This window comes from Leucopleurus acutus, assembly GCF_964270905.1.
Source record: "Leucopleurus acutus genome assembly, chromosome: 12".
Taxonomy (NCBI): Eukaryota; Metazoa; Chordata; class Mammalia; order Artiodactyla; family Delphinidae; genus Leucopleurus; species Leucopleurus acutus.
Genome location: NC_139154.1, coordinates 7191320 through 7214406, shown reverse-complemented (window position 1 = coordinate 7214406; position 23087 = coordinate 7191320). Strand labels below are relative to the sequence as shown.

The following is a 23087-nucleotide window of genomic DNA, read 5'->3' as shown; positions in this document are numbered from 1 at the left end:
GTCTAGTATTGATAATTAAGTCTAAGTCTAATGAAGTAATTTTTTAGTCACCTCTCTTCATACCATACTTGATAAGGAATAAAATATAAGAAGAATGAAAATAAGTAAAGACTATACCTCCACATGGCAATTATCTGGAGGTGATTTCAAAGATTCTGCCTGTTCCTTACGTAACCACTCTGTGAGGCAAGCAGCTGACCGTATCACAGTTCACAGAAGGTAAATCATAGTTCAGTCCTAGAGGCATGTACTAGGCCTGCTGGAGCCCAAGGAGATAAACAGCTAGTAAACTTTAGAACACTAAAGCTCTCTTCCCATCGACATCTCCCATTTTGTTGGGAAATGGCCTGTTGGCCAAAGAAGGGAATGACAATCCTAAATGCTAGAAAAATTACAATAATAATGAAAAAGTTTTAAAGTTGCATTCTACCTCCCAGGTGTAGAATGCAACTTTAAAACTAACAGTATATGTATCAGCAAGTTTATTTCATTAAAGTTGTTCTATAAAGCAAGAACATTAATCCCATTTTATGGATGAAGAAACTTAGGTCCTGACAGTTAACATATACATTTATCCTTGAGTTGTTTAAAATTATTAAATGGATGAAATATAATTCCCAAGATTAAGACAGTAGGTAAATCTCAGAATCAAAGCAAAATTATTCCCCGACATTCTGATTATTACTTTAACATGCAATTCTTCCCTTATCTTCTCCTGAACAGTTGGGTGGAAAACATTGCCTCATTTCTTACCAGCAGGCTACAGGAAGAGATGCTCTCCCTGCTGCAGAAGAGACCCAGTTCATGAGTTGTTATTGTCTTTATACAGAACATCAAAAATTTCTGGAAGGCTTTTAAATATGTTTCATTTTAACCCTCCTGACACCACTGCAGTTAGGTGGGTGGTAAATGCCATGTAGTTTACTTTACCAATCAAGAATGCTTATGACAGCTGGAATGATGTTCTAGCTGGCAATGGAAACAGAGTAGACAGAATCCTGGAACTGGAGACCCAGATACAGCCTTACTATAGCCACATCAACAAAGTCACACAGTATTGCTTTCCTTTTACAGCTCTCAGGGTTTCTGAAAGAGCAGAACCATCAAAGTAAACAGTACTTTCCTTTCCACATTGGTTGAATAATATCCTGAGCGGTACACTTGGATCTCAAAAAGATTTCGGAAGCCTTTGCAATGTTCATAACAACTATAGGAGAGATGTACTATTCACCATATTATGTAATGAAACAAACTTTGGGCTCAAAGGGATGTGGCAAGTTTGGCAATATGCCTGTTGCATTTTGTGAAACAACTATTTCGTTGTTTGAAACAAAAACAACAATAATAAAATGGTTGGTATCCATCAGCCCTTGTTAGGCAATTGCACTGAAAGGAAGTGGTTGAATTCCATTAAAAACATTTCAAATTTGTAGGCATCCTTCAAACACCGATTATACTGAAATCAGGTAGATGAAATTAAATTCATTCAGAGAATGACCTATCTTTAAAATAAGTAATTACCCATACAGGGTTATTACTATAAATATAGATATTTAAATATAGATATTTAACCCTTTAAGGAGGTTATCTTGTGTTCAACATTCCTCTTGTGTCTCCAATTCCATCACACAGGATCCAGCATGCTAGCTATTTCACACGTTCATGAACATAGGCTTGTTTTGGCCTTAGGGCCTTGGCTCTTGCTATTCCCTCTCCTTGGAGTTCACATCTCCTGGAGCTTTAATTGGCTGCCTCTTACTCATTATTCAGGTTTCAACTCAAATGTCACCTCCTCAAGGAAGCATTGCCTAACCTTAGATAAAGTAGGCCCCTTCCCTCAATTTCTCTCATCCACATGGCTCTATTTTAACTTTCCCTAGCTATTCGGTATCTAAAAATTACCTTATATGTCTGTTTGCTTACAAAGTTACTCAGTCTTATTCAGAGACTAGAATATGCCTGCATATGTTAAGTGCTCAACAGATATTTGTTAACTCCTAACTGGTGGGCTGATTGATTGACAAGAACAGGGCCCCAAAGCATATACATTGAAAACAGTATTAGTTATAGCTTCAAAGAATAAGTAATCCTCTTCTGAAAAGAGCAAATACCCAAATCAGACTTCATACAGAATGACAGCAGTAGGCTTTAGTGGAAAATTTCTCTCTCTCTCTCTCCTCTCTCTTTTTCTGTTCAGCCTTGAGGTGAAAGGCAAACTAAAGGAGAGTGTTGGTCATTGTAACCAGGTTCCTTCACTTAAAACAAAGTCAAAAGTTGAGAAAAGCTCTAGGTCCTTTAGATGCCCATGTCTGTCCTCAGCCTGGTGAAATAAACTTGTATCGTGGAAAGCTTAGCCTCTCCTACATACTCCCCTGCCTCACTTCTGGGGTCCGAAATGAAGGGAATCCAACAAACTACAGTAATGCTTGACTTAGACCAGTGATTTGCACATGCTAGAAGCTTAATAAGTTCCATTGGTCTTATTACTTGTATAAAGGCCTAACAGTACCTAGGGACCTGTACATTTCCTAGAGATATTTAACTTGTGGTCTTAAGATTGGAGCATCAATCTTTCAACCTTCAGAAAACCAAGATCCAGTTAAGCAACTGCTCAGGAATATAAAAGTTCAGTTTAAATGTGTGCCTAGCTGTTTCTACTTTAAAAATTGTTCTAACATCTAAATGGTTCTTCCCAGTTAAATACAATATTCTTTAATATTTATGTACTGTTATTTTAATTTTAAATTTCTATTTTTATAGGCAAAGGACAATTGAGCAGAAAAATGTTATGCCCTCTCTCTCATGCTGTGAAGCAACCTGTTTTACTGTTTAAGCCTGTGTTTGTTCTGTTTCAATTGTACAGAGGAAACAGTTCTGGCACCTTTAAAAATCAAAGATCTATCACTCAACAGGAGAACATAGCAACCTAGGAAAGGGAATTATGAGGAACAGAGAAAAGATACAGTGCTTCTAAAACCTTACCGGGCTTATGAATCACCTAGGAATCTTGTAAAAATGTAGATTCTAATTCAAGTATATCTTGGGTGGAGTCTGAGAGTCTGCATTTCTAACAAGCTCTAGGTGATGCTTGTTCCTCTGGTCCTTGTGTTTAAGGATGATGCTGTTTGGGTCACGTGGCTTGAGCAATAAAAATCACTTTAGAGCATTTAGTATTGTACTTAACAGTTATAGTAACATTAAGCCAGTACTATTTTATTTAACCTACAAAAATGACCCAAAATTCTTCCTCATCCATGCAGAGATGAAGCCTCTTTCTCCTTTCCTTGAGTCAGGATGACCACATGACTAGCTTTGGACAACAGACAATAGCAACCTGCTGGAGGCAAGAGCTGAAAAGTACTTGTGCACTGAGACTTGCAGTCTCTCGCTGCTCTTAGAACCCTTCAGTCACCACACAGTTGCACCAGAGCTAGCCTTCTGGAGGATGAAAGGCCGCATGGAAGAGAAGCAAGGTCCCCCTGCTAACAGCCTGCCAATCGCCATCCCTTTGAGTGAAGCCATCCTAGGTTATACAGTCTCCAGCTAATTCTCCAGTTAACCACAGTCAAGCTGGCTTATACAGAAGATCTGACCCAACACACAGGACCATGAGCTAAATAAAATGATTGTTGTTTTAACCACCAAGGTTTTTGTTTGTTGGCTTTGTTTTATTTTTTTCATGCAGCCTCTAAGATATGAACTGATACTTAAGAAGGAGCAATAAGAGTTTAAGTCAGAGGTGCATAACACCATTTGTGCTTATGATTCTTTTTCCTTCTCGTCTTCATTCTATGTGGTATAATTTTGGTCTCATATAATAGAAATGGATATCAGTAGTTACTGCAATAGAATTTGAACTATTTTTCTATATTATAATTAAATTTATTTTTACCTTGTATTTTACTATGTTGAATCCTCCTGTTTAGAAGTTAAGTCACGTGCCCAGGTCACACAGGTTGTAAATGGCAGAACACTGTTTTAGCCTAGTACAGAGTCAGAAATTTCAAAAGTTCCTTGCAGTAAGTTATTCAGTGTCTCAATTCTTCTGCTAAGATGCAAATACAGAATTACATTCTGAAGGACATGATCTCCAGCCCTCACCTGTTTCATGTTTGAGAAGGTAATGCTAGGCTCAGTTACAAAGGAATGATCTTACACTGATATGAGATGCCAATGGCAAACCCTCTTGGGGGAAGGACTCAACATCAGCCAGTCTTTGACCCAGAGTCCTTAGACAGACAGCACTGGTGTTGCACTGTTCCTTTGCAGGTTTACTCACTGTTGGGCAGCCTCTCCCAATGTTGATGGTCCTTGACCATCTGGGCTCATCTCAAAACCTGTCAATCTCCACCATATTTTTTCTTTTTCACAGCCATGTGAAATACCTATTACTCACAGTCTCATGGCCATGACTATATATTAAAAGCTGCTCACTACTGACTTGGGCAGTGTTCCTCACTTTGTGCCTCCTATTGAAATGACCTCCACCTCCTCTGCTCCCTCCTATTCTTCCACGTTGAGAATCATCACGTTAAAAGAAGCTTTTCAAACTGGTATTCCACAAGCTGAATAACGCCTGCAGTGTCACTTGCTTATGAATAGCATAGGATTCTTAAAAATTAGAATTTGAAAGCCTTTAATCAAACCATGTACTTTGCAGATAGCACAGGCCATATACTCCCTATCACCCAGCTGCTTCCCACATCACAGCACCTTACAAGACTGCAAAGGCCTCTGATTGTACATCAGCTGTATTCTCATCTTTCTCGCTGAGGATTTGCATATACTGCGACCACTATAACTACCAAGCACGTTCCAGGGATTCCCTGATCTTTAGATCCAGATGTAACCTCTGTCCACATCTTTAACTGCTTATTCTTATTTTTTATTTATTCATTTGGCTGCACCTCACAGCTTGTGGCATCTTAGTTCCCCAACCAGGGATTGAACCCAGGCCCTCAGCAGTGAGAGCTCGGAGTCCTAACCGCTGGACCGCCAGGGTTAACTGCTTACTCTTAGCTCTATAAGTTAGAGTTTTCTTTCACATCTTATTCTTCCTTTCTTCCCATCTACCCTAAATCAATCCATTCATTGAAATCATCTTAAATTGTTTCTTGGAAAAAGCACCATTTAAAAGATTGTCAATCCCATTGCAAAACTATTTTTGTACTTATCCTGTCATGTCCATCTCTCATGTTAATATAGTCAGCCTCACACAATATCTCACTTGGGCAGATATGGGAAGCTCCCAGCTGCTCTCCTTGATTTCAGTATCCTTTTCCCTGCCCTTCGTGTTCAAGACCATCATCAGGATTATATTCCTTGTACCCACATTTTGGAAATCATAATCCAGGTTGAAGGTCTTCCCAATCTGGCTCTGAGCTAACACTCCAGTCTCATCTCTCCACAATCCCCTCTCTTTCATTCCTGTGCTCCAGACACCATAAGCATCTCAGAAGCCCCTGTAGTTTTTTCACAGACTTTGCCTACTGACCGGAGTGGCCTCCCTCTGTCTATCTGGTCAACCCCTCCTCCTTTTCTCCCACCTCCTCTGACTGTCCTTGCTCAATTAGCTAGAGAAATCTCTCCAATCCCAGTTCTTGCTTACATCTCTGCCATAGCATGAATCATACTGCCTTGTTACCCATCACCTCCACTCCAGATCTAAGAATACCTAAGGCAGGCACCACATTTTATCTAACTTTATCTCATCAGCTAAATCTCCATTTGACTCAAACTAACGAAAAAAAAATAAGAACAGCAACAGACATTTATGCTAAATTATTAAAAGGTATTCTCAAGGTGCCTGTGAGAGATTAAGAAGTGGTTCCAGAGAATGGGAGATGATGGAATAAAGACATAAATGCATCCAACTGGTTAATTTACTACAGAAGGCTCACTGCTCATGGATGGTGGGGGATTTCCTATACAAACTAGATCTGTGAAATGAAGCCACATATAAATGGCATTAATGTGTGTGACTTCGAAAGTTTGCACCTTCCTGGGTTAATAATTTGTGCCTATACGTCAATGTAATATAAAGGCTTTTTATATTTAGCTCAGATTCCCCAAGCTATTGATTAGGCAAGAATTCAAACCAGTTAATAAAGTCGATTCAACAAGAATCTCTACAAAGCCAGCACTGTGCCAGACTGCACTAAGAGGAAAGGGGGCAGGTTTATCACTGTAATGTGGCAATTCCAATGCTCTTTGTATATGGTTTCTCATATATGATAGTCTTTCATATCTTTAGAGGTAGATATTAAAGGAGACTAAAAGCAGGAAAATAACAAGTCTTTCCTTAAGGAATTTCATTTTACCTGCAAAGACAAAATTAGCAACATCTGGAAAACAAGATAATTAAATGCCAAGATGTATCAGGGACAGAACTTACTACAGAATCAAATTGGTTCCATTACTTGTGGCTAGGATGAGGAGGTAAGACTTACTAATATCAAGCAGAAGAACTATAGTTGTCTGGCTATCCCCATAAATTCTTGGGGCCTGACAGAAAACTGATTCTTGCACCAGCATCCTGTTACAGTGTTTGAGATCTAAACCTTAGAATCACTTCTTGGTATGGTGAGAGCCAAGTTAAAGTCAAATATACCTATGGGTTTACAATTAAATCAATGCTTCCTAAGCTGTTTTGGCACATTGGTTTGATGTTAACAGATGTCCCAAATAAGTGGGTGAAACCATGAAAAACAAGATTTCTAGTGATTGAGATAGTGTGTTGTGAATAGCAAAGAACAGAGTCTAGTGCATTTCACAAATATATTTAAACATTCTTACCTCCACAGAGTATTTTAAGTAACACGGCATTAAACTATTTTCAGACATTAACACCTTTGCAAAAATAATTTGACTGGACAGCCACTTAATAAGATGTGGCAATGAAATGCTCGTGAGCTCCCAGAAGGAACACTGAAGACCCCAAAGCCCAAGGCTCCACCTGCCTCTTCAGGAAGGAGGGAGGAAATGGCAATGGGAAGGAAGGATGGTTCCAAGGCACCAAGAACAGATTCCGACAGGGATCTCAGTCGGTGCCCCAGCCAGATGAAGGAAAGGGAACCAAAAGATGTTTCTATCTGTGTTGTAATGGAGTTTCTCAAGGAGAAGAAGAAAGCAGCAAAGGAGATATTGAGGGTGAAATATGTACAACCTTTCAGGAGGATAATCTGGCCTTATGTATTGAAAGTCTTTTAAAACTCTCCACTCTTTGAATACCAATACTACTTCTGGAATTAAAATTTAAAGACACAGTTGCCTAAATGTGCAAGGGTATATGTCCTAGTCTGTTCAGGCTGCTATAACAAACTACCATAGACTTGGTTGTTAAACAACAAACATTTCTTTCTCACAGTTCTGCAGGCTTGGAAGTCCAATGTCAAGGCACCTACAGATTCGGTATCTGGTGAGAACCTGCCTCCTAGTTCATGGATATCCGTATTCTCACTGTGTCCTCACATGACAGAAAGGGCCTGAGAGCTCTCTGGGTCTCTTTTATAAGAGCACCAATCTCATTCATGAGGGCTCCAGTCTCGTGACCTAATAACCTCTGTCAGGCCCCACTTCCGAATACCATCACATTGGGGATTAGGTTTCAATATATGAATTCTGGAGGGGCACAAACATCCAGTCTATAGTAGTATATGTATGAGGAAGTTCATCCCAGTCATTTCATAAGAGCTAAAAACCATAAACAACATAATTGGTAAAAAAGGGAGATGGGTAAAATAAATAGAATGGTCTGTAGCCATTGAAGATGATCCTATCAATTTGTATTCTGGATATGGGAATATATCAACAATGAAAAAAAAATAGTTACAAAGTAATATGTATAATGTTATCATATTTTTAGAAAATATAGATATATGTGAAATAGTAAAATTCTAAAAGAATATGTACCCAAAACTTAATAGTTTATCTCGAGGTGGTTGAATTTTAGGTGACAATCTTCATTTAAAATATTTTTTCTTGCTTTTTTCTCCCATTTTTCATTTTTCTATAATAAAAAGGTAACACTTAGACATCCATGAGAAATACTTACAGATTGACAGTGATAAGAAAACTGAGGTGTAATATAAGCCAGGAACTGCCTAAGGCTAGCATGTACAAGGGCTCTCTATACTTACTGCCTTACCAACAGTAAAACCAAACTTTATTAAGAGCCCTACTAAGTGCTAAGTACTGAGATAGACACAGACTTCGCATTCTACGTGTTTGAAATCTAATAGGACAGAGAACAAGATTCAGAAGACATGAGGTTTTTGTCCAAATTCTAGCACCCATCTTGGGCAATCACTTAACATTTCTGGCCCTTCAATTCCTGAATTATAAACTAGGAAATTAATGATACTTGAGTTACTTTTTCAGGATAGAATTTGTGAGTGCTCCAACAGAGTGCTTCTTAAAATTTAATTTTAACCTGGAACTAATGGTAAAATGCAGATTTGATTCAATGGGTCTAGGAAGACACCCTAAACTTCTGCCTTTCTAACATGCTCCAGGCCTGCTAGTCCTATGCTTATATTTTCAAGTTTCAAAATTCGAATATACATGATATCATTGAATTTTCCCCAAGAATCCTTTAAGATAGCCATCCTTGGTCTTATTTCACTGATAATGGAGTGACCTGTGTAGGATCAAACTGAGAGAAAATGGAAAAGCAAGGAACCCCAGCTGAAGTCTTTTTATTCCTAATCTCCAAGATGTTAAGGTCCCATTCAGTTCTAAAATACTATAATTAGAAATGGCTGCCACACTCATATAAAGTGAACCACACCAGGAGCAGTATTGGTAAAGCTAAGCTGCTAATATAGTTCAGAAGAATAAGAGATCACTTTACATGGGAATCAGTTAAGAAGTCATAGAAGGGAACTTCCCTGTCACTCCAGTGGTTAAGACTCTGTGCTTCCACTGCAGGGGACATGGGTTCGACCCCTAGTCAGGGAACTAAGATCCTACATGCCGCGTGGCATGGGCAAGAAAAAAAAAAACGTCATAGAGGAAATTTGACATCAGCCTTGAAGGATGGCTAGAATGAAGGCAAGCAAAGATGGAGAGAGTATATACAGCAGTTAGGTATAATATGGCATGATCAGAGCACATGGCAGTGCAGAGGAAGCTTGTAGAGAGGGGCCCAGGACAGCAGAACAGGCCTCAGGAACTAACCCAGGTATTTATTACAGAAGTCAAAGATAACCCTAAGGTGTTCAGTCTTAGAGGCTAGAAGAATACAGCAAACTAAAATTTTCAGTATAGCATTGGAAGCCCTTTTAAAAAAAAATTTACAGTTCATTTAATGGCAAATGGTAATCATCCAATTAACAATGGTTATCTTCAAAAGTTATTACACTAGCTGTGCTGTCATTTCTCAAGGTTGGTCACATACCTAAAGTCACACACACTTCCCACATAAGATGTATCATACAAAGCAGACTTGGTTTATCACCAGTATTTATAAAACCAGGCCTAGGGAAAGAACTAGGTCTGGGGACCAATGGATGGTCTTAATATAGCGAATATTTGGAAGCCCTTTACCAACTTCCTTCCTCTCCCAACACAGATTCCATTTGTCCCTGTATATCTTCTTCCCCCGGAGAACTAGGGAATTAATCCACTCATCATGATATATGCATTTCAGTTCCCCATCGTAGGTATGCCTTCACGATGACCATCTCTCCAGTCAGTGAGCCTTGAGTCCTTAAACTACTTCATACACTTTACTTCCTTCATTGGTCCCATTTGACCTGTCAGCTCTTCACATTTGTATGTTCTAGAGACATTTACTCTCAAGCACTGGGCCATATATAATTATTACCGGCTAAGTCTCTCAGTGTCTGCTGCTCTTCCCTACCTAAAGCTCCAGGAGGAAAGCACTAAGTAATTGCATTTCTTTGGTTTACTCCCATGACTTAATATCAATGCAAGATGTTAGGTGTTGCTTTAGTGCTATCCATATCACTACCTTGTTTTAAGAGGAGGATAAGTTTGATAAGAAAAATGACCTTTTTTTAATGTGTTCCTCCTAAGTGGATCTCCCGAGAGAAACCTTACAACCCTCACCCTTTGGCCCCATATACATCTTCAGAGGTGCTCTGTAAAAGGCCAGTTATATGCTGTGTGCCCACAGGAACAACAGAGTTAATTCTCTCCTCTTGAAATTGTGACTCCCACCCTCCTCCCCTACATCTAAACATTTCCTTTTAAAGAAAAGCCAGTGCTCACTGCTGAAAAGTAAGGACAACCACATAAAGACCAAGGTCCAGGCTGGAGCAAGCAATGACAGAACATTAAAATCACCACTTGAATTTGTCTTTCCTTGAACACTGCCAAAGATGACTATTGGAAGGCCAATCCTCAGAATGCATGCTCATTTCAGACTTTTGTCACTTGCACCTCTATGTTCACAAACTATTTTGACTCAAATAAACGAATTGGAGGTGGCCTTCAGTTGAGATGAAATGGGAGAGGTACAACATTTCAAGAAAAAAAAAAAAAAAACAACTGTATGTGACCACCCCCCTAGCACCCCATCACAACATAAAGTACCAAGAAGAAGCAAGGAGGGTTTATTATGCAAAGGTTAATGTATCAGTATAAGGTTTAGAGGAGGAGGAATTAATTACCTCTCCCTCCTCCAAACTATACTTCTGGCCTCTCCAGCTGCATCGAGCTTGCTCTTCCACCTCTTAGTTCCAGATTGTGTTTTGGCAATCAGATCCATACTTCACGTACCCCTGAGTTCCTTCCCATTTGCTGAGTCCATGTTTCAAGATTCTTATCCTTTCTTACCCCACTCCCCAATCACATGTTGGCCTAATGGCTTGAGGTGCCTTTCTTGCTCAGCTACTATGGCAGTTCAGCAAGACATGCTAAATATCTTTCCCCATACAAACACGGAAAATAACAAGAATGTTTTTAAAGTGTGTAAAATATCTCTCATCAGCATCCGACGCTGAAGGAGAAGACATTTACCAACAGAAACCTGTGCTTAGCCCAGAAAAAGAGATTGATCATGTATGTACACAATCGTCACATTACAGCCTGATGCATTAGATGTTCTCACAAGAGAGGTAAAGAGTTATGAGAGATCAAACATGAGGAAAGAAAGAAGTTTATGTGAGCTCTTTCCTTTTTTTTACTTTTTAGTGTGTTGGACCCTAAGAGGCATGACATTAAAACTCATGAAAACCAGCTATATCAGCCTGCTCTGGTGACTCAAAAGTTGTCGTTTCTCGACTCAACTTTGCTGAAACACTTGATTCATGTTGTTCTTATTTAACCTAATTTGCATTGATTTAATCAGGGCTGGTATGCTTTAAATACATAATAAATTGGGATTCTGCAACTTAGATGACTTAGAATAGCTAAATTTCAATAAAGCTCATTTCAATCTGTTAATGTATACGGTTCTGCCAAGGGGTTTAAAACCGTAGAAAAGATGCAAACTTGCCACATTAGAAGTGGGAAAGATTTAAAGATACCATCCAGATGAAATGATTTGCAGGATAATAATGTGAAAAGCAATATATATATGTACATATGTATTTTTTAATTACAGCCTAGACATATCTTCTACGTTTTGAGGATCATACTTAGAAGAAAGCTCACATATAAATGCAGTGAATTTAATTTTATTTTCCTTCCTTCTTGCCAACACTCAACTCTTTTCTGCCTCTGTACCAGCTCTACAAATCAAGTGACATCCAAAGTGGGACCTCTTCTTGCCCATTTGGCAGGCTCTAGCACCACTTTGCAAGCTGCCTGCATTAGGAGAATTTTCTTCCTAGCAGCCATGGGGATTGGGTGGCTTGTACTCACAATACTTGCTGAATGGTTGGCCAATGTTTACCCCTGCCTGCCCCAGCTCCCCAACCCTTTAGAGTTTATGGCTCAATCAGCCGGCTTGCTGTGAGGAATAATTACCTTGGCAAGAGGTGAAAACACTTGATGGTGAAATTGTCTGTCTGTTAAAGTGTTCCGCAGCACCCTGGAGGTGCCAGTGCCCAGTCCAGAGTCAGGCAGGAGGCAAGAGGGCTGGAGAGCTGACCATCAAGAATGGGAAAGGAAGGCCACCACTTTGGTGCGAGACAGAAAATAACCTATCTGTGCCAGTAACAAGCTGTGAGACCTCGGATAATCACCCGATGTCTCTGTACCTCAGTTTCATCATGTGCAAAATTCAGATTTTCTAATGTCTCTTTTAGCTCCTAAGACAGCATGTGATGTCTAGGACATTTCAGCTTTGTTTTCTTTCCAATTGAAGGATGCATCTCAGAGATGAATGACCAGGCCAGAGCTCAGAGGAATACGAAACGGAATGATTCATGCCCCTGTTCATAAAACTTTTCCTGAAAAGTACTACTAGTCTTTGGTGACTTTGATTCCACTGGTTAGTAGTGTCTTTAGCTTGAATGTAAGGAGCAACTTAGTTATTTGTCCAAAGCCAGTCCAACCCTGGAGCTTTGGTAATCCGCCTCATTCTTATCAATGAGAGCACAACTATAGATAATGCCCACTTATTTTCAGTTCCTAAGAGTCAGATATGATGGGAATTAGAAGTGAGGAGCTGGAAATTCACATTGGATTCTCCCTATTGCCTTCTTGGGCATATTTGTCAAGAAGGTAGGCTTATCCACTCACTTCCAGCCGGGTTTCTCTCTTTTTTTTTTTTAAACAGATGACCAACAGGTCCCTGACAACAGCAATGCAGACCCTCTCCAGACCAGTTGGAACAAGACAGAGCTCAACATAAGAAGCTTAAGGAGCCCATCCATAAGTGAGTGTTAATGGAAATAATCAGGCTAAGACCTCTTCATGCTCAGATGATACAATTTAGTAACAGTCTCAAAGATTAAGTACTGGGTGTATATATAGAAAGGGGTAGGCTTCATGAGGGTTTAAACTACCCCTTCTCCTCTCATCCTCTCGCACATTCTCCTGGAGCCGAGTGTACTGCAGGGTTCTGTAATCACCATGAGTAGCACGTCAGGGTCAGCCCTCCCGGTGTCAGACATTACAATCTTTCTTTAATCCACCCGGGACCCCACAGACATCTATGGAGACTGGTGAAGCCCCAGAGGGATCTCGGGCAAGAAAAACTCCCTGTACACAGACATAGGTTTCTGCCACTCTAGGTCTACCGCCAGGACCAGGATGGCTTTCCAAATCCGCTGAGTTTGGAAAGCATTCCCCCACCCACCACCTAAAATTGCTGGCTGACTGCAGAACTCCAGTGCCCGCAAGGGAAAAAAGAAAAATCTCAGCCAAATCCCCACAATCATTGCTTTCCTCTAGCTTCTCTCAAGTTGCTTTTCTAAAGCAAAGGACCAAATGTTGATTTCTCTACAGATTCCTACGTATCTCTTACACGTAGACAGCTTTAAAGGGGGAGGGGGGAACGTTCCCCGAAGGGAAGGGGAGGGCGGAACAGAATATTTCAGTCTCCCACTTGGAAATCTCTTGTCGTTGATGATGCTTTTCCAAACCTCCATCCCCCCTCCTTTTTTTTTTTTTTTTCTTTTTGGAAATATGGACCAAAAAGCTGAAAGTTATTTCCATTTCATCAAAGAACATATATTACTTTAGTGGCTCGGGAGAATGTTGGTTTTCTGCCCACCCCTTTTCAATCTGCCCATGTCTGAGATGCTCCGGGAAGACGCACAATCGTGAGCAGCTTACGACACTCAGTGAGCAGTAGGTGCCGGTGCAAGCTCGCGCCTCACACTGCCTGGCGGAGGGAAGGAGCCCGGGCGCCGGGCGCCGCTCCCCGCTCCCAGCGTCGCCACCCGAGCCGCCCGCCGCCCGCACCTCCCCGCCGCCCGCAAAGCATGAGCGAGCCCGCTCTCCGCAGCCGCCCCGGGCGCGAATGGCAGGCTGTCTCCGCGGAGCAAAAGGTGGCGCCGGTCAGTGGTCCTTTCCAATGACGGACATTAACCAGACTGTCAAATCCTGGGGAGTCGCGAGCCCCGAGTTTGGAGTTTTTTTTTTCCCCACAACGTCACAGTCCGAACTGCAGAGGGAAAGGACAGCGGCAGGAAGGCGAAGCCCCGGCTCCCGCACGCAGTTGGGAAACTTGCGGGTCCTAGAAGTCGCCTCCCCGCCTCGCCGGCCGCCCTTGCAGCCCCGAGCGGAGCAGCAAAGTGAGACATTGTGCGCCTGCCAGATCCGCCGGCCGCGGACCGGGGCTGCCTCGGAAACACAGAGGGGTCTTCTCTCGCCCTGCATATAATTAGCCTGCACACAAAGGGAGCAGCTGAATGGAGGTTGTCACTCTCTGGAAAAGGGTGGGTAAGACACTTTTTAATTAAATTCTTTCCCGAAGATTTTTTTTTTTTCCTCCCTTTGCTGCAGCATCTAACATGGACCAAATCACCATCTCTTTGATCTTTACGTGGCTGTGAACTTTCTATGCTGCCCAGCTTTCTGCATGCTTAGAGGTGAACGTGTGGCTTTGGGGAGGGGGGGTCCTGCTTTATTTCAATGTATTTATTTGATTTTTGCCCTTTTCTCCCCCTCCCCCGCTCCCCCTCCCTCGGAATAAAATATGATGTAGATTTCTGACCGAGCGCTTCCAATGGACATTCTCCAGCCTCTCTGGAAAGATTCTCGCTAATGGATTTCCTGCTGCTCGGTCTCTGTCTATACTGGCTGCTGAGGAGGCCCTCGGGGGTGGTCTTGTGTTTGCTGGGGGCCTGCTTTCAGATGCTGCCCGCCGCCCCCAGCGGGTGCCCGCAGCTGTGCCGGTGCGAGGGGCGGCTGCTGTACTGCGAGGCGCTCAACCTCACCGAGGCGCCCCACAACCTGTCCGGCCTGCTGGGCTTGTCCCTGCGCTACAACAGCCTCTCGGAGCTGCGCGCCGGCCAGTTCACGGGGTTAATGCAGCTCACGTGGCTCTATCTGGATCACAATCACATCTGCTCGGTGCAGGGGGACGCCTTTCAGAAACTGCGCCGAGTTAAGGAACTCACACTGAGTTCCAACCAGATCACCCAACTGGCCAACACCACCTTCCGGCCCATGCCCAACCTGCGCAGCGTGGACCTCTCGTACAACAAGCTGCAGGCGCTCGCGCCCGATCTCTTCCACGGGCTGCGGAAGCTCACCACGCTGCACATGCGGGCCAACGCCATCCAGTTCGTGCCCGTGCGCATCTTCCAGGACTGCCGCAGCCTCAAGTTTCTCGACATCGGATACAATCAGCTCAAGAGTCTGGCGCGCAACTCTTTCGCCGGCTTGTTCAAGCTCACCGAGCTGCACCTGGAGCACAACGACTTGGTCAAGGTGAACTTTGCCCACTTCCCCCGCCTCATCTCCCTGCACTCGCTCTGCCTGAGGAGGAACAAGGTGGCCATTGTGGTCAGCTCGCTGGACTGGGTATGGAACCTGGAGAAAATGGACCTGTCGGGCAACGAGATCGAGTACATGGAGCCCCATGTGTTCGAGACCGTGCCACACCTCCAGTCCCTGCAGCTGGACTCCAACCGTCTCACCTACATCGAGCCCCGTATCCTCAACTCCTGGAAGTCGCTGACGAGCGTCACCCTGGCCGGGAACCTCTGGGACTGTGGGCGCAACGTGTGCGCCCTGGCTTCGTGGCTCAGCAACTTCCAGGGGCGCTACGATGGCAACTTGCAGTGCGCCAGCCCCGAGTACGCACAGGGCGAGGACGTCCTGGACGCAGTGTACGCTTTCCACCTGTGTGAGGAGGGGGCCGAGCCCACCAGCGGCCACCTGCTCTCCGCCGTCACCAACCGCAGCGACCTGGGATCCCCCGCCGGCCCGGCCACCACTCTCGCTGACGGCAGGGAGGGGCAGCCCGACAGCACGCCTGAGCTGGCTACCGTGGCCCTCCCCGGCGGCGAACACGCCGAGAACGCTGTGCAGATTCACAAGGTGGTCACCGGCACCATGGCCCTCATTTTCTCCTTCCTCATCGTGGTCCTGGTGCTCTATGTCTCTTGGAAGTGCTTCCCAGCCAGTCTCAGGCAGCTCAGACAGTGCTTTGTGACGCAGCGCAGGAAGCAAAAGCAGAAACAGACCATGCATCAGATGGCTGCCATGTCTGCCCAGGAATACTACGTTGATTACAAACCGAACCACATTGAGGGAGCCCTGGTCATCATCAACGAGTATGGCTCGTGTACCTGCCACCAGCAGCCCGCCAGGGAATGCGAGGTGTGATTGTCCCAGTGGCTCCCAACCCGTGCGCTACCAAATATGCCTGGACAGCCGGGGCGGGCCGGCAAGCACCAGGCTGGGGTCTCCTGTCTGTGCTCTGATATGCTCCTTGACTGAAACCGCAAGGGGATCTCTCCCAGAGACTTGACATTTTAGCTTTATTGTGTCTTAAAAACAAAAACGAGATAAAACACAACAAAACCCCACCCCACAACCTTCAGGACAGTCTATCTTAAATTTCATATGAGAACTCCTTCCTCCCTTTGAAGATCTGTCCATATTCAGGAATCTGAGAGTGTAAAAAGGTACCAATCATTGATTTTTTTTTGTAAACTTAAAATGTTTAAAATAAAATAGCATTTACAGTTTTTACAGACTGGTGTAACCTAAATGAATTGTTACCTGGTTAAGAGTGAAGCAACAGTTAGAATTTCCTCCCCCCACCGTGTGTGTGTGTGTGTGTGTGTGTGTGTGTGTGTGTGTGTGTGTGTGTGTGTGTGTGTGTGTGTGTGTGTGTGTGTGTGTGTGTGTAGGGGTGATCTAGTGGCCACAGGGAAAATCCAGAAATTCAGAAGTAGCCAGGCTCATTTTGAAACATTAAGAAGGACAAACAGCTTATCAGGTGGATGTACCCCACATGATTAAGGACTGAAAAAAGCAAGACCCTTTATATTATATTTGGGGGTGGGGGGGTGCAGTGCAATCTAGCCACTTCAAAGCAATTGAAAGGTGGACTGAGGACTGAGCATCCTTGCTCAGCCTTTAAGGCAGAGATCATTGCAAATGCTTTTTAAAAGGCAGTGCCACACAGTTTTTCTTATGAGCAGGAAACATTTTTGCACTTAATACAAGCATCTTTCAAATCGATTCAAAATCTCACCCCCAAATGCCACTGGTTCACTATTCTCCTACGCCTTTGATTCACCAGACTTAGTAGCATTTGTTCCCTTTTCCATACTCTCTCAAGTGAAAGACCCTCATCTCCTGCTCTCTGTGGTCTGACTCAGGGAAATAAGGCGGAATACAAATGTTCGGTGATGAAAACTGTGCTTTCTGGAGCATATTGGTAAGACTGCAGCAAGCTGAGGCTCTCAGCAGTGACAGCACATTCCTAGTTGCTCTGGGGAACAGTGGGAAAATCCTACCCTGGGCTGAACTCCTCCCTGGGTGCTGGTTGTAGCAGGAGACTTTAGGGGCAGACGGGATACAGAAGTGATGGGGGTGCGGTGGGATGGGGAAAATGAGCTTTTGATCCTATGTTCCAATGTTACTGAAACAGGAATAATTTGTTAACCCAGGACAGAAAAGCTGCCTCTCTTCAGATTGCCCTGTTGTGTGATGCCTGCTTTCCTGTGTTGTCTTAGTTTTTTTCTGTGTTGGGGTCAGTGATTTCCCCTTCCCAACCTCATAGGTTTCCAGGTCCACAGAGGTGTGGGTTGTTTATTGAACTAAGTTCAAGAGTGGTAGCAGGTGGCGATGTGGGGAAAGGACAGGGGAGGAGTATGTGTGATGGTCTTTCACTAGCTAGCAATTTAAGCAAATGTGTGATTGAAATAAACTGTCATGAGTGACAGCTGGTGAGCTAATGTTGTCCATGTCCAGAAGTTTTTCTCAAACTCAGGTGCTCACCCCTCTGAATGATCTTACAGACTGGCATCTTTCTTTTTTCCTTTTCTTTTGGGAGGGAGAGCCAAGTCTGAATAACAGGAAGCGGGATGGGGGGAGAAAACATACATCACCCTCTCCCAAAATGCAAATGCCTCCGGCCACCTACCTAAAAAGGCACAATCAGCTGTTTGAAATGCAGAATGGCATCACCAGGAGGTTTACTTAATCTGAGGGTTGTTAGTAGATTTCTCTTCTACCAATGGAGAACCCAGTATGCCTAAAAATACTGCTTCTAAGAGGTTCTTTCAAGAGAAATATTTTGCAAATGTCTCTAAGATGTTAAGCCTTGGTGGAGAGCTTCTTACACACGCACAGACGCGTGGGTGCGCGTGGGCGTGCGTGCGCGCGCGTGCGCACACCCACCCCCCCATAATCTCATTTTCTCTGACCAGGAAACTTCATCTTATTTTGTTTATAATTAAAACATGACTTTATGACACATACCATGCACGCAACACCCATTTAAACTAGTAATGTTCTAGAAGAGAGACGCTTTGATAACTTTGAGGGGGTTTTGGATTTAGTCTAAGAATGATCACTTGGGAATGCCATTGTAAACAGCATCTCACTTGGAGGGCAGGGACTGCAGGAACATCTATAATGAAACCTCAATAAAGAGACCTCCTCTAGGAGACAACAGACCTTTTCTGGAAAAAAAGAAAAAATCCCCCAATTGTGCAACTGAAGGATTCAATTCAATCCTTGGATTCCATGGATTTGATGTGCTCCTAGGAAGGTTCCTGAAATCCAGTGCCAAAAGCTGCTCTGGCTTGGTGCATTAAGGGCGGTGTTGGTGTGCTTACAGGGAAAGCTTCCAGAAGCAAAGCCTTATTGGCAAACATCAGAAGCACAGATCCACCCTACCCCCTAGAAATATGGATACTGGAAACTGGAGAATTTCTCTCCTATCTCTGAGACTTTTTCCCTCTTTATTCTTCTTTTGTAAATGTGGCCATGAGAAAAAGCTAGAGAATAATCATGCTTTGTTATTTGCTGCTGCCACCCCTACCCACCGTATGACTAAACACCACGTATGTAGAAGATCTGAAGTCCAAGTAAATCTAATGAAATACTATTGTAAACAGGACTCTGTAACCTGAGACCTGGAGAACAAATGATGGTCATGAATACTGTGTTCTTAATTTGTTTTTGTGTGTTGTGTGTGTGTGTGTGTGTGTGTGTGTGTGTCTGACTGTCTCTGTGCTGTGTGCCTTTATAGGCAAGGAAATATGTTTCCTACACAAACAGAAATTTAGCTCACATCATTTCATGCTCTTGCATCTCTTGCTTTGGAGAATGGCAGCAGGTGGGGGAAGGCAAGAATGAGGGAAATTGGTAGATTTAACTAAGGTTTTATGACACTTGAAATCTTTTCTTTCTTAAATTAATTGATCTTTAAGCTTCAAGAAACTTGCTCTGTCTGACCCCCTCTAAGGAAACTACTGAGCATTTAAAAGGCAATCTGATTTTTTAAAGGTGTAGCACCCTTTTTGTTGTTGTTCTTCCCTCAGAGGGTGCTGATCTCCTTGTCCTGTGCTGTCTGGAAGGAATTTAAGACCTGGGCATTGTCTCTTCCTGGGCATTGTGATGGATTAAGCCTCCATTTGCAGTACCTTCCCAGCTGATTAAAGTTCAGCCCTAGTATAGAGGTTTCTCAAATATTTATATAGAAAAAAAAGTCCTTTCAAATGACACTCTCAGACCAGTCTTAGCCCCAATAGTTTTTTTTTTTTTTTTAGGTGGTACCAGAGTGAGCAGGTTAAATGAAACCCATCCTTTGGCCTTCACTCTGAGGAAACGCAGCCCCTGGGGCTCAGACTCCAGCCCTGATAGCTGAGACCACCAGCCAGCCCAGGCTCTCAAGACTGCAAAGTTGCCATCATAAAGAAAAGGTTATCCCAGTAAAAGGAAACTTTTAAAATTCATTTTTAATATTCTCTCAAGCTCTTCAAAGTCTAAGAGTGCCTTACCTTTTTTCCCCTGCCTTCAGGAAGGAGACATTCGGTATGACTTAGCATCAACAACATGTTTATGAGTACGTGTAAGTCATTAGAGGGGCAGACACTACCTGTTATTTCTCTCAAGTTTCCTGAGCAACTGCACACAGATCACTGGAGGGCTTAGGGGCCTCCTGTGTTGCTGGTTTACATTAATCGACTTGTCAGCAAGTTCGGCACTTATTCTGTCTGGTGCAGCCATGTAGAAGGAAGCACTGGTGGATCACACATCCTGGGATCATGAAAGGCATCAGATACCCTTCTCACAGAGAACATTATCAAGAGGCCAGAATCTATATGCTTTGGAGAATGGGTATTATAATGTTTCAGGGTAGTCAAAATAAGCATCAATTATATCCTCTAGATAGGTGGTTATGTTGGTTGATTTGGGCTTGCCATGGATGGACTATCAAATAGCAAGGAGTTAATTGGAATATGACTATTAGGCTCCTGAAATATATTTTGGGAGAAGTTTAGGGATATACACATACATACATATACGTAAATGACATAAAATGACACGTAATAGTCACACATACTACATTGTCATGTATGTGTGTGTATATATATATATAACCACACGTATAACAACATACACATGATCATATTATATAACTAATCCCTCCAGCATTAACTATCCTCCTGCTTTCTTCTTCCATGATCAAACTTTTACTCACAAAAGGATCTGATAAAATCAATCACAAGGTGTAAAGGACTGAGGTGGCTGATGGTATTTTCAGGCATTAGTTGATGAGTGGTAGAGGCTCTGCAGGCTGGGGATCTTCTGAGCTCCTCATTCCATAGAAGGGTGTATGCCTGCTACCTAGTGGTAAGAGCCAGCAAAGCATTCTTTACAGAGCATGCACCTAACTAAGGAGTTCCACCTCAGGGTTACAAAACATTTCTCCATTAAAAATTGCTCTACTCAAATTTTTTTCCAGGGATCCTGCAGGCAGAATTCTTCCTCCTGTGACTGGGCCCCATCTCCTGGCCTTCCTCAGCTGGACACAGTTTACAGTTTTTTGCTCAAAGCAAAAGCCTGGCTATTACGTCCTGAAGGCTTAGTCAGGGTTGTAAACGAGACGGAGAAAATACATTTATTGAATGGTTACTTGGTATGTGAGCCTTTTTCTAGACCTTATCTTTACATGAGGAACCTGAGGCTTAGAGAGGTTGAGTGTTTTTGTACAGCTAGTAATTGGAAGCACAGGGCATTCAGTCTGGTGTCCTTTTAACTATACCCTGTTTCTAATTTCCTTGAATGGTTGCCTCCTCCACTGCTCTAACCAGCAAAGACCCTAGGACTAGCCTGGGCTAAGGGTACATGCTCACCATATTCTTGGTGGGTGACATGGGTGCAATGCTTGAATCCAGGAGTTTTCATCATGACTTTGTTTGCTCTGGCCTCTGGTAATCGGGTCATGCAGGACTCTGCCAACAGAGGAGACCTCTCACAGGCTTCCAGGAGCTCAAAGTTCAGTTAATCATCCAGTCCAACCACTAACCAGAGGATTTTGGACTCAGAGAGACTAAGGTCTTCCAGGTATTCATATATTACTGTTGAGGATTTATTTAATGACTCCTCTTGGTCATTAAATGGGCTATGTCTCTATGGTGGTGGGTCTCAACCAGGGGCAAATCTGCCACCCAATCAATGTAATGTCCAGAAACATTTGTGATTTTCATGCTTGGGGGTGGGATGCCACCAGCATCCAGTGAGTAGAGGTCATGGATCCTGCTAAGCACCCCACAATGTACAGGAAGGCCCCCTCAACAAGGAATCATTTACCCTAAAATGTCAAGGGTGCCGAGTTTCAGAAACTCTGCTCCCTGGTATAGAGTAATGAGGCCATTGACACCAACAAGCTGCGTTCCAGGTTTGCTTGGATTCGTTCACCCAGCTCTGTTGCCTTCTAACCTTCCTCTCTTGCAAGAGAATTGGAAGTCTAAAGAAAACCCCTCAGGTTGGCTGCCAATCAGCGCGAGGACCTGTAGCTAGCATACGCTTCTCAAACAACGTATGGCAAAACTTAAATTAACTGGGACAAAACCCATCAGAGCCCTCCACTGACCCACTTTTTCTCTGGCAATACCTCATTTAGGAAACAGAAAAAAAAATTGAGTTAACAATGGATATTTAATTAACAAGAAGGAAAATGAGAAACTTGATATTCCTTTCAGTAGGTGTTCTGATGTCTGGGCTTTTCCCCTTCTCCAACCAAGCCTGGAATGTCTCCAAGGTGGGAATGGGCTTTCATTTGAAAAATCAATGTGCTGGGACTTCCCTGGAGGTCCAGTGGTTAAGACTCCGCACTTCCAACTCAGGGGGCGTGGGTTTGATCCCTGGTTGAGGAACTAAGATCCCATAGACCATGTGGTGCAGCCAAAATAAAAATCAATCTGCTTAGTCTAGTGAGTGGTGGACATATTAATCAGGGCCATAATTTCAGACCTTAGAAGCAGGATGGTCTAGAGATGCAGGCATCACAAACTGAAAGGCATTTGGGGCCAGGCAGACCACATTGATGAGTGAAGTTTATGGGCCTATGACATTAGGAGAGAACTAGAGAGTTCACTTCAAAAATGCAACTTACTTTTGATCAGTCCTGGTTAATCAACAATTCTGCAGGCTATGTCGAGAGAGTGCTCTGAAAGAACCCCGGTCTTGAAGTCAGGAGAGATGGTCTTTAGACCTGGAGCTGGTACTCGCAGGCCTTGGGTCCAACTGGTAGTCATCTTAACTGCAGACAGCCTCTCTCTCTTTGCCTTTGGGAGGGTTCACCCAGGTATTCCCTAAGGACCCTTCGGGTTCTAGGCTTCTATTTCATCATTTTCCCCGACAATAAAACAAAAGTGGTTTCAAGCTAGTGCCACTTAACCAGAAAATTAAAATTCCCCTGAATTCCCATTCCCCAAATATTCTGATTCATCAGGCTTGACTGCATGTGAACGTGTAATGGTAGATAAAAATTCACAAAGAGACCAGGGCTTCAGAGAGGGATGTGGGTATGCTGGAAAACAGATGAGAAAGCACGGGCAAGTGTGGGTGGAAAATGGGGTTTTTAGAACGTGCAGGAAGATGAAAGGAAACCCTAGAGAGGACACACACTCACACTCACCCACATGTGAGATGGGGAGATACAGGGAACTGTCATGAAGCAGGACCAGTAAAGAGGCTGAAGAAGCCACTGCGGTGGAGGGTGGGGGCAGGGAAGAAGTACAGGCAAACGTTTG

General features: G+C 43.4%; 2 protein-coding genes across 4 annotated transcripts in view; one reads left to right on the top strand and one right to left on the bottom strand.

Moving 5' to 3' along the window:
* Positions 1–23087, bottom strand: part of CTNNA2 (catenin alpha 2) — a gene marked incomplete at its 5' end in the record, with an annotated part of 1047388 nt that overhangs the window by 347421 nt on the left and 676880 nt on the right. The window lies entirely within an intron of this gene.
* Positions 14252–16458, top strand: LRRTM1 (leucine rich repeat transmembrane neuronal 1). Its single transcript, XM_082851241.1, has 2 exons — positions 14252–14294; positions 14564–16458. The coding sequence occupies exon 2, from the start codon at positions 14623–14625 to the stop codon at positions 16189–16191; it is 1569 nt and encodes a 522-aa protein (XP_082707367.1). The 5' UTR covers positions 14252–14294; positions 14564–14622; the 3' UTR covers positions 16192–16458.

Coding starts and splice junctions, on each gene's coding strand:
- LRRTM1 (XM_082851241.1), top strand. CDS start 14,623: ATGGATTTCCTGCTGCTCGGTCTCTGTCTATACTGGCTGCTGAGGAGG.